This window comes from Gallus gallus, chromosome 3 (assembly GCF_016699485.2).
Source record: "Gallus gallus isolate bGalGal1 chromosome 3, bGalGal1.mat.broiler.GRCg7b, whole genome shotgun sequence".
Classification (NCBI taxonomy): Eukaryota; Metazoa; Chordata; class Aves; order Galliformes; family Phasianidae; genus Gallus; species Gallus gallus.
This window is the reverse complement of record NC_052534.1, coordinates 16,984,660-16,997,270: the sequence shown is the minus strand read 5'-3', so window position 1 is coordinate 16,997,270 and position 12,611 is coordinate 16,984,660. Positions and strand designations below refer to the sequence as shown.

The 12,611-nt window shown below is 42.1% G+C and overlaps 1 protein-coding gene across 14 annotated transcripts in view; it reads right to left on the bottom strand.

Moving 5' to 3' along the window:
- The window catches only part of ENAH (ENAH actin regulator), a 131,836-nt gene that overhangs the window by 75,229 nt on the left and 43,996 nt on the right, over window positions 1-12,611 (bottom strand). Inside the window, exon 1 of one of the 14 annotated variants that reach the window (XM_040696701.2) lies at window positions 1,266-12,555. The exons of the other annotated variants lie outside the window; for them this stretch is intronic. Coding sequence (XP_040552635.1) covers window positions 1,266-1,282 — 17 coding nt within the window. The 5' untranslated portion in view covers window positions 1,283-12,555. Of the gene's footprint in view, window positions 1-1,265; window positions 12,556-12,611 lie in introns of those variants that run through there. 14 annotated transcript variants of the gene reach the window in all.

Here is a 12,611-nt window from a genome sequence, read left to right as displayed (position 1 = left end):
GGAGGAGTGGGGGCTGTGGGGGGGACATTCACATGCTTCAGCACTGTTGTTACACAGTTTAGTATATGCATACCAGTATTAGTGAACAAGAGGCAGTAGGCTAACGTGACAGACCGCAAGCATGCAAAGAAACTTTCTTCTTTTCAACAGCTGAACGGAACTTCAGACTACTTATATCAAGTCTACCAACCTGTCTCAATGTAATTTCACTTTTCAGAGAGAAGATGGATACAAAAGCTGTTTTGTAAGAGCCCTACTTACAGCAGCACAGCACCTGAGCTGCAAGAAAATACCAAAATAGTATGCACCACCCATACTGTGTTTTCATCTGGCAACCGTTAATACACAAATAGATGGCTGAGTTGCTTTACTGCTGCATCTTTTTGTCCCTTCTGGATTGCTACTCCATTATACAATGAGGCATGATACTATAAACCTCTCAATGCAGAAAACAAAGGAAGAAAACATTGGAGGGAACAAAAGGAAATAAAAAAAAAGATTTTCAGCAACATTTGTTCCTTGTTGTTCATTCTTGCTCTCAATTGTTTGTCTCCCTTTCCCAAAGTTACCCCTGGAAAATTGCTGTGGAATTTTTTAGTCCCTGGGTCAGCAAAATCACAGCTGTTAGCAGACTTAGAGGAAAAAGGAGAGGGGAGGGCTGCACGATGACCACAGTTAAAAGATGATTCCAACAATATTATAGGCAAATTCAAGGTCAAATATTAGAGGGGGCCTTCAGACACCGAGATAAAAACAAATGTTTTAAAACACGAATCCATTGAACTTCAACTGCTGTCTATCGCTCACCCAGAGTAGTTTTAGAAGACCCATTTCCCACATGGAGTTCCTCTAAGCGTTACCTAAATAACCTACCTTGCAACTCACATTTCCCAATCTCCTGCACGTACTTGAGACCTTCTCCATCCTACACGTTAAGATGAGGTAATTTCATTAAAGTTACAGATCAAGTAGATCACAACTAAACTACTTCCCCCACACAATAACACGCATTACATCCTCAAGAAGAAGAGGCAGTTTTCACAAGTTCCTACAGCTTCTCATGCCAAACGACACCACTAAAAAAAGCCATTATGATGTTAAAAACCACAGGTAGCACTTCAACTTGTGTCAGATAGTTCTGGAACAGAAACAAGGGTTTATCTTCCTAAACAAGGCCAACAAAAGTAAAAAAAGAAAGAAAATGAAGCATTTCCCCTCACGTTGTTATATCATTTCTCTACGAAAGAGCTCCATTTTAGCCTCACCAAATATAGATTGCCATGAGAGTGTGTTAGCTTGCATCACGTTCTCTTCTGTGCACACCAAGAAATGGTTTGGCCTGGGAACGCGCCCGCAGTGCTCAAGCACCAAGCCTTGAATTAAGCAGCGGTCTACAAGGAAGAAAACGGTATTATTATAGGCATCTCCTTAGAAAAGCAAGACAGAGAACAGCACTGCAATGTATTTCTGATCTTCCCTAACTTCATTATGACTCCTGCACTTATCAAGAAGCCACATACATAAGTCTGTCATAAAAACATTAAAAAACATGCACTGACAAACCTGCTTCAGACTGACAGTTTAAAGAGAGGTTCGGTAATGGCATATTTCGATTCTAAGAGCAGAAAGGACACTATTTGACCTGCTTATTTTAATATCTAGCTTAATTTCAGGCTCAGATTGTATAAGCTGGCTTTCAAGAGCTACAACAAAATTCACAGAACTCAGAAGCGCAGGTAAAATTAACATCCTTCTAGTTCTCAAATATTATTTCTGACTCCTTTTCCACTACGAAGCAGCGTCTTAGCAGTTGTTGTCATTTGTCCATTACTTAATCACTGCTTTCAGTCACAGAACATAATTTTGCCAAGCACATGCTAAACATTTATTCCAGAATCCATCTAGAGTGAATGCAAAGAGGCCGGGTGCTGGGACTGGCTGGCCAGAGTGCTGTAGATGGAACGGGGAAGGGGAAACATGGATGTGGCAGGGAAGGGAGGTGTCAACATATTTAAATATCAAAGGTAATCCTAAGGACAAAAAACAGTTAATTTTTAATGAAGAGTCGCGTAGTGCCACCTGCATTAACTTTCTCTGTATCACGTTTAAAGGTTGTTAGAATTCATAGCCTGAGGTTTTTCCATAGCAGAAATTTCTCCTTTTTGAAGTCTTAGCATGTTGCTTGGCAATATCATCCCACCCCCGGGAACATAACCATCACCCTTTTTGTCTGACTGCGTTGCACAGGTGCCCCATGCATCTAAAAACAAAGGCAGGCTATGCAAGCACGCTGACGTATCCACAGTTACAGCAAGCACCAGAATAGAAGCTCAAATATATGCTTCATACTACAGTCCTACAGGAAGTCAGAAACGTACCCTCCTGTTAAAGTACAAAAATGAGCGTTCGGAGATATGTGCAGGGAATACAAATTTAATATATCCTGCACTAAGTGACATTCTGTTTGTTGCATAGCAACAGGAATCCACTGCAGAAAAACAATATGGAACTTTTTTTTTTTTCCACTCGCCAAGCTACAATTAACCCCAGTCATTCTGAGAAACAGAACATCCACAGCATAAACACGGCCCTCGCCACCAACCTAACCAAGGAGACGAGGCTCGGTACCGGGTCTCTTTTACATCAAAACAACTCTGTGTATTCAAATGCTTGCAATGTATGGTGCTGCTGGGAGAAAATACAGCGTGTGAGGCAAAGCAGTGTTTTAATTCCATAGCCACGTCCATGCTCTTTAGTTGCATAAAATCTTTGTTCTCCAGAGTGGAACACTTTCAGCATTTTATGTCAGATTTCTGCCCTACTATATACAAAAATAAAAGCTCTTAAGTTCTGGAAGAAAAGCTTACAGCTTTATTTCCAAATAGTTTTGCTTCATTTTGCTCGTGGGGTTTTTGTTTGTTGTGGGATTGGTTTTAAGAACGAAGAAAACAAACTCAGACTAAGGCCTTCTTAAACTCTGCTATGAATTTTGAAGCAAAACTGCGTGCAGACATCTCTAACTCATGCTCCCCCTTGAAGATTTGGATAACACGACATGAATTACATAAAATCTCTTCCCCCTCCCCAGAAAGTGGGAAAATTGTGATCAGTGATCTGGTTGGGAAACAGATCTGATAAGGAATATTAAACCATGGAAAAACAGTTTCCTCTGGTATTTTGGTGGTGGTGCTACGTTTTGTTTCCTTTAAAAAGCCTTCCCCATTCCCAGGAAAAGCCATGGTGTCCCCGAGTTACAAACCAAACTGCAGACATATGTGGAGCTCAGCTCAACGCTGCAGGAAGAAATGCGATGATATGGATGCTGACAGGATATAAATAAATCATCCAAACTGAAAGGATTCCTAGAAGTTAAACTAACGGCGCAGTCTTCATCCTAACACCACTTACAAAGTAAGTGCAATTTACCTAGAAGTTCAGGAGAAAGAAGGCCTCCAGGCCTAGATAGTATAAAACATACCATAAACAAGCAAGCTTATACACCCTCCCCAGTTCATAACAGCTAAGGACTTCTCATAAAATGCCATCAACAGGGCAAAAATATAATACTACTATTAATTATTATTAATGACGAGGTAAGTCCTAAGATGCAATTCTTGCAACATAATCCACTTCTTTCTACCTGCAACTTATAGATTTACCTATATGCAGTCATACTGGTGGCCACCCCCACAGTACCATCCCCACCTTCTTCATGCAGACATTGTTTGCAGAGAAACTGGAAAAACAAATGACAATTTAAATAGGGTCCTAAAGATGCTTACTTGCTTTTCACTTTTTTTAGCTAAGAACTCTACTAAACATTACTATGAGGTCTTACATCAAAATTATGAGCTACCCATAAAAAAATGAAAGGTCACAATGGTATCTTTCTGTATTTGCAACGTTCCTGCAACCCCGACAGTACAAGATCTCTGCATGCTGTCTCCAAAAACTGAGCAACTTTCCCAAGAACCGAGCACTTGAATGCCTGTGTCCCACTGCCCATCAACCTGGCAGTCAATCTAATAAAAGATACTGCCTCTCCTTATAAAATCTTTTGTCTTATTTATACGCTCAGAGCAACACAGCTACAGCAACAGTACTCAACCTGCAGAACAAGCTTTGTGTTTATCTTACTGCCATCCATTTGTGGATGATCTATTGCTGGAAACAGCGGCAGCAGCAGCACTGTTCTATCACCGAAGAACTGTGGAGCAAGTACAAAATGTACACGAGTATCCAGCAATTTCAAAGCTGCCTTCAGAGTATACCAAACCAAGAAGGCCAAGACACACTTTCCTTCCAAACTCTATAAAAGGACTAATCTATGATATTGGCAAAATACACAATGAAATCCCAGAACACAAGAGTAGAAACTCTCTCAACTTATAGCATAGGTCAGATGTAAGGTCCAACAGCAACAGCTCTGGGAGTAGTTCATATACGAAGCAGTTAACTGAACTGGTCACTAAATTGAAGGCTACTAAAATTCACCATGCTGTACTGTAGAAAGCAGAAGGAGTAATGGCACTGCCACAATCCCTCACAACATACCATAGGATCTTGAAATTGCAAAATGCAATATGCTTTTTATGTACCACATGCTTTTTCTTCTTCCTAAATCTTACATCAAAATACCAACATTTTCATCTAAAACCCACTACTGCATTTCCAGTCAGTAGCTAAAAACCTAACCAGGCCACTTGAGGCATCCCAAGACCTCATTCTCAAAAACTCTCCAAAATACGTGACACTGAAGAAGCAGGTGAAGTGCTAGATACGACTTCTGCTTTATTTTATTAGCAGTAACTTACATGTGGTCTAGTCATTCATCTGTTCTTCCTTCTACTCCTGCTTAGACACAGATTCCCAGCTATCTTTTCAAGGTTAACCTCCTAATGTACTTCTTTGGCCTTCCATTGGCCAGAAGAGCAGTGAACTAGACAGGCCCTTCACATCCTCAGAGGTTCCTCAACCAGGCTGCAACCAAGAGAAGAGCAGTGACTGCCATACACAGTGCCTACTGCACTCATTCCTTCTTCACTTCAGACCAAACGGTTTGTATTTGAGTAGTAAGGCAGGTCTGTCTTTACAACACGTTACTTACACACACACCGAATGGGAATGCAAAGTATCATCTGCTTCCTGTGCCATTCTCACATTCAGCTCACATCAGTGATTAAACGCATCAGAGTGCAACGCTAAATTAAATGTGATACGATAATCCTTTCTTAAGTTCTGACTATTATTTCAAACTTTCTACGAAAGCAAGAATATTGTGAGAGAAAAGAAAACCTCTAAACTTAATTGCCAATAACAAATCGGTGTTTTCACTAGAGAAGTAGACAACCATGACCAAACTATTCATGTCCCAATCTAAGTAAGTTTACTGATTGGACTTACGCACGTAAAAGCTGCAGGGGTCAGCAGTCATCACTTTGCCATCAGTGCTGTCGTTCACTACTTCATTATCTCTGCCACAACGAGGTTCATTTGGACTAGCTTTCACTGTTCTGTAAGTCCAGCCAGATCGTTTATTTCACACAGTGGATAAGTGCTCATTTTGAAGCTGTAAAGTTCATTTTTACTTAAGCTACAGTAGCCAACTGCAGTTTGCTAAAAAGAAAATATGCTTCACAAATGCACCGAACAGCAAGCCTTCTAGGAAAGTTTCACCGTGCTCCATTCTAAGTGCAAATTCAAAAAGTTTAAAAGGAAAAACAAAAAACTGCTCCACTAACGTCAACTGAGTATTCTTATAGAAGAGCCAGCGTTGTTTAATGGACTCCAGTTTGCCCAGGGATTGTATACCTTCCTGCAGATATTTCAGGACTTCGACACAGAATAGAAAACAAAAGATGGACACGTCACTATGCACTGTTTATAAAAGACTCAGCTTTTAAGAGAAAGCAAAAGGGAGAAAAGCTTTTGTAAGATAAGGAAACAGACCACGACAAAAAGTTTTCAGAACGATTAACAGCATATATCCTTCATCTTAAGCATCACTGATGTGAACATCACCAGTAGCTAGAACACAAACCCTTTCTAGTCTAGAGTTGGAAGTTCAGTACCTTAAAAAGGGCTGTTCTTTCAAAATAGTCAGTCAAGAGCAAGCAATTTAAAGAAGCAACACACACTACTAGGTTAAAGGCCCCAACTGACCCCAGCATACACTAAGTTGGATTTGCAAAGAGTCACTCAGAAATGTGAATGTAACCTAAAAATACCAAGCACCTCTTCCACCAATACCAGTAAAAAATACCACTAATAAGCAGTACTGAAAGTTTGGTTGAAAATGCACAAAATACAATAGAATCTTAATCGCATTCCGGTGTAGTATTTGTATTTTTGATGCCATACAGTAAGAAGCCTGAAACTTAACTGGAAGTCTCCACAAATACACAATACGAGTAGATTGAAGCAGTACGTAGACACACTGGTCTACAGAACTGAAATACAAAAGCATTTCCCAGTAGCTCAAGTGTGATGAGACCAAGATAAAACACTCCTGTAACTACATGACCTTCAAAGTGCTGCAGTTACAAACCTGTTGTCTGTGTACAGTAACCTGCAATAAAGTGTGGGATGACAGCAGTACACGGCCTAAAGAAATCTACGTATTAAACTATACTTCAGGAAGGATATTGTTTAAAGAACACATAGACAGAAACTGATTTTTAGAAAGAAAATCCTTTTGGCTCCTATAAAACTAATTAAGGTATAACAAAGGCTTCAGCAATACTGATTACTCTCGCAATTACATTATTCTGTTAAATTCAGTTTTTAAGCTACTATTTTTTTGAAGTAGGTGGCTAATACACTGAGAACACAGAGCCAGCAAAGCTCACCTTCTTCATGTCATTTGCAATAAGCACAGATCACTTTGCAATGTGATTCCAGAAAGAGAAAAGAGGTTCCTATTCATGAAGAGGAGAATGAGAGAACGTTTGAAAGAAAATCCCTCCGATTTTGTTTGTGCTGCAAACAGGGAGCTCAGAGTTATTTCTGGCAGCACATCAGTCCAACAAAATAACATTTTTGTGTCACACTCCAGAGGGCAATCAGCTTCCACTTCCCTCCCCCATACTCCACCGGGTATCAGCACCTTTACCATCACTTGAAAAACAAAAGCATGAACAAACAAAGCGAGAAAACAAGAGCCACAGCACCAATCCAAGAACTTTGCAGAGGAGCATCCTAGTTTGGGACTGGACCACAACAGTAAGTAAGCTTTGCCTGGAGGTTCAATATATGACACTAAGAGCAGACTTTTTTGGCCCGAATACTGATCGTGCAGTTGTTTTGTCGTTGGGTTGTTTTGTTTGTCTCCATAAGGTTAATCCTGCCTACAGATTACTCATAGAAGGCAATGGGAACTTCCTTCAGCTCCTTGCACTGACTTATGCACTGATACCCAAGACATACTTAAAACTAGCAGTTCCACAGGAAAACCCCATCCAAAGCAAACTGACAAGCAGTCTAACGTCCACAGAATGGTAGGATTCAGAGAAATGGGTGCATGGTGCTGTCAGAAGGCAACACGCAGGATTTTCACTTCTCTTGAGCAACTCTGTATTCATCCACTGAGAAGGGATGGAGAGGAAAACTTGCCATGACTGGCACTGGGCAGGGGCACTACCAATTACCAGAATGACTGATTAGAACTATAAAACCCAACATTTTCGTCTAAAGCATGCACTGGCATAAGGCATTTTAAATCAAGGCAAAACTGAGTCCATTACTGAGATACGCATTTTTGTTCTTTAAGTTAGAAAACGTGACAGTAAAAACAAAGTGTTGCAGTCGTTTCTAAGAGGGGGAAAAAAAGATTCTGTATACTACTGAACAAAAGTAGATCCAGATTCGTGAGAGCACGTGGGAAATGAAGGCAGGGAGGGACACCGGGGACCCAGCACCGGATCTCATCTCAGCAGTGCCAGACAGAGAAGCGGCTGTGCTCCCGTGTGAGTCCCATGGCAGATGCCAGCAGCCCAAGAACACAACAGTGCTGTGCAATTCACAAGGACTGGCAGGGAAAGAGAGGGACGAGTGCTTAAGTGAGGTAGGCATCAGCAAAAATTACTTAAATATATTGAGGCTGCTCAACAAGGCTTGTAAGATTTCTGTCTCTGCTACGTTTACTTTTAGCTACCATGAAAAAACACTTCTTTCCTTCAATCCAGCATAAAAAGATCGTATCTTTTGCATTCCCTCAGCACTAAAGCACTCTTAAAACCTAAACCTGTCTGGCTGCTCAGAGGGCTGGCACACGTATTTCTACCCCGCTGAGTGGAAGCAGGCATGAACTGTCAAGAGCAATTCCTGAAGAAAGGTCACAGTAAAGAAGAGAATAATATCAGTTTCAGAAAATACATTTGCTCTCTAATAATGAAAGCAAATGACTCTATCCAGTGATTCAATAACCTGCTTCTACAATAGTTCTGCATGAATTGTGCTGGCATGGCAAGAAGCACTCCTCATTACTAAGTACCTCCAATCCTATGCCTAATGCAGGGCAGAGATACGTCACTTTGGGCATAAGTGTGTTAGGAAGGCATTCACTGAAACAGGTGCTGGAACAGTAATAATTCTTTGTATGGAAGTGCAGAAGAAAGGCTTCCATGCAACAGCAGCCTGAAGTAGGACACCAAGCGAGCCGGCCTCCACTAAGAACCAAGAGGAAGCCCTGAATGAGAGCCAAGACAAGACTTGTGTCTATTCCCTTCTAGAGAGCATTCCTGAGTTCTACACACTGCCAAGACCATTCCTAATTTTCACAGGCTGACAACGTAATTGGTGAGATGGTCATAAATAGCTTTTGTGAGGAAAAAAAAAAAACCTGTATTCTGATTCATGCATCCTCCATTCACGCAGTTATCTTTTAAAGACTTACACTTCTACTATCAAACTAATTGACTGAACTCGATCCGCAGACCTTGAGGGCAAAACAACTGTCAGATCCCGTATCAGGTGGGCAGAAACAACCAGTCCAAAAATGACTTTCTATTGTCACCAATAAAGTGCTAGCTAACGTCTGCACTTCTATCAGACAGATGACTCACTCCATCTGGTAGTTTACTTAAGAACAAGGAAAGAAACCTGAATTCTTGTACCCACCTGAAACAAACTGCCTACACCTCCAATTTTGCTCTTGAGACACGAGCAATTTTAGGACCTGTGCTGGTTGTTATGTGTGCCCAACCTAAATTAACCGCCTGCTTGCACTTCCAACGTTTTGTCACATATTTCTGAAGCAAATTAAGCTTCCTACTTCAAATACACTATCAGTGCATGCACCGAAGCTACAATGAAGGCAACATTCCAAAGCATGACCCCACACTGCCATGTGTAACATTCAAATTGATGGCTTCTTCCACTCTGGTATTTTACCTTAAGGAACAGCAGTTGCTGTAGCAGACTGAACGACATACTACTGTCACTACCAATACTGTGCTCTCTTGGATGCTCGCTTTTCTAGAAGCCCCATGAAATGTACATGGGATTCTTGAAGAACTCCCAGCTCCAACGGAGGTACATGTTTTGTTACTTCTGCCACGCGCTCTCACTCATATATTAAAGATGATTCTGAGGATGGTATCAGACATCTTAGCACAACACTTACAGCATAATGAAGGCTTACTAACCCAGGCACTAAATAGGCTGACTTTTAAATAACATTAATTATATCCTAGAGCAACATACTTGAGCAGAAAAGCTACTCGATGCGAGGAGAAATTTTAATATGAAAGCCCACAAATTTAACTTTTTATTTTGAAAACGCAACTGAGGATATGACACGATTTTCTAGAAAGAAAAAAGAGATGTGCAGTAATTTAGCTGCTTGCCCTACCTAAATATAGAGTGCACATTCACACATACAATACGCATAATAGCCCATCGCAAACACAAACCAATACACTGAGCTCTGGAAATACTCGAATTCAAAATCCTAAACCAACAATGCTGTTTCTTTCCCTGTTCCTGAAACTCGGGCAGTGAAACCAGATTAAGCAGTCTGCTTTCTGACTAGCACACTAATGAAAAACAATTCTTTCCCACACAAAGAAATGGATGTGGAAACCCCAAGAGAAAGCTGTACAGTTTGATTAAAAAAAAAGTCAGCATCTTGGAAAGCTCATTTATTTTTATTGGAGTTAGCATACAAAATGAGCGAGATGCCAAACAACAAGAGAGCATTTTTAAAAGCACTCAGTTAACCTCCACTGTAGAATTCCAATTCTACACCATTTTGTCCATCAGCTTCCATAATACAGATTTCCACACATCTTCCAATGTCATCTTGTTTACAGATGAGCTTCTTGGATAAACATGATGGGAAGTTATGCTATTATTAGAACCAGGGTACAAAATTCTGCTGTTATTTATATTTTAACTACTTTTCCCCCCCACCACCGCCACCCAGCTGGCTCAAAATTGAAACCTCACCAAACACACCTATTTCTGGATACCTATTGTAAGTGCCTTCAGGAAACTATATTTAGGGCAGTACTCAGGCAGCTAACGACAACACATTACGAGGAACAAGTATTAACAAAAATCAACTGTTTACCCAAAGCTGGGGGGGGGGGCTGCTAGTCAAATTGTGTCCCAAAGCAAGTAACTTCATATCGAGTTCTTCATCTCTTCACTGGAACACTAACATTAAAGTTCGTCAGCAACCAAAAGCCCCAACAGATAATGCCCAAAAAGCATTTAATTTTAATTCAGATATACAACAGACTACCACAGGAACTCCTCTGGTCAACTTGTGCTGATGGATGTTTGCATCCTACTGAATTGTTGGATACTTTATACTACAACGATGCTCTCCGCAACCATATTTAGTTTGACCTAACACATGGAAAACTAGTTTGCTCTTTGGTAACTGACCACTTGAGCAGCCCAGACAAGATGCAAGATCTGAACATGAAATCATTGTAATTATTTCAGGCTTGAGATGACTGAAGATTAGGCCCTCGCGCATGTAAATGCCAAAGAACATAACAGAAACAAAAGTTACGGGGTAGGGGAGGGCTGCAGCTCACCTCAGGATTACTGCTGGTATATAAAAATTATTTTTGTGTTCACTAGAGCACCAGCTGCATACTTACCTACAGAACAGCAATAGCAGAATGCAGTTTATGCATTGCAGGAAACCATCAACATCATGTAAAAATCTACTTTCAGCAATATCTACGAATACAGAAACTATATCCGAAGCACTGGTTGCTTTTCCTATCCACTCTCTCGCTCCTCCCCATCGGGACTTAGCTTGACCAGCACGTACCCATTAAAACACATTGCCCAAGCGTAGCAGGGTGTGCAGATATTGGTCTGAACATGTTTCAGAAATACAGCGTCAATCCCAGTCTAAACAAGTCCAAAGGGAGAGCGTGCAGTGAAAGCCTGCCATTGTACTGCCGTTGGAGCAATTAAACAAAACCAAGACAATTTAATAGTGCCTCTATAGAGAGAAAACGCTGCTTTAACCACATCATTTTCTTAACTTGTGCAGTTTAATTGGTACAGCTTGCTTTTTTTTTTTTTTTTTTAAGAAAAAAAGCCCTGCAATCAAGCCTTTGAAGTCAGGTTTTTCTGAAATACCCAATGACAGCTCAGCGCGCCCGTTCAGCTCCCAACCCTGTTTTCCTCTCACCAGCTTCACCTTCCGCACTCGGGAGCAGGTAGAAAGGTTCAGGCGCAACAGGATCATTTGTGGCCATTAACTAACAGCTTGAAGTCAACTACTCCAACACCCACAGAAGCAACCTAAGGGTAGGTTCAACCCAGGCACTTCCCGGTTCCATCGGTTAAGAGAAATATTTGCGCTGCCTCTGAGCTGGCAGAGGTCCTGAGGCAGACGCTTCAGCAGCACAGTGCTGGGACAGCTTCCCTTGCTCCGCACCAACCACGCTTTGCCAGCAGAGAAGCCAGGTTTATATGGGGTCCTCTCCAAATGTTTATGGCAGCCTTGGTCTGGGAGTCCGCGCTAAGGGCTGCCCGAGGAAGTCAGGAGCACCCCCTGTTTGAGGGGTGCAGGTGTGAGCTGGGAGCTCAAGTTGTGACTTTGTACTTGTGGGGCAGCCCGCTTTTGCAAAGCGATGCAGATGGGTGAAAATAAATCAGCCCAACGTGAAACGAGGGCGAAAGGAGCATGCAAATGCTTACGGCTAACAAAGAGAGCTAGAGGGAAATACGGGAATGCCTTTTCCAACAGAACAGCCGGGACAAACCACGTCCCCCTGCTTCCGGCTGCAGGGCTACCGTCTGCATAGAAGGCACACGGGGAAAAGGAAAAAAAAAAACAAAAGCAAACCCTGAAGTTCAGAACCGTAATTAGGATTTTGCACGAACGGACGCAGAGCCGCAGCAGAGGCAGCGGCCCGTTCTCACCCTGCGGACCTCTCCGCACTCGGAGGGGCCCCCGGCCTCAGCAGCACAAAGCGGGTGGAAGCCCCTGGGGGCCGCAGGGCAGCTGGGGCCGGGGCCTGCGCTGCACGTCGGCTGCTCCTCACCGGTGCCGCCCCGATCCGACCGGAGGACGACGGAAACGGGAGGAGAAACGGGGCGGGAGCGCCGCGGGGACAAATGAATGGGGCGCACCGAGCCGG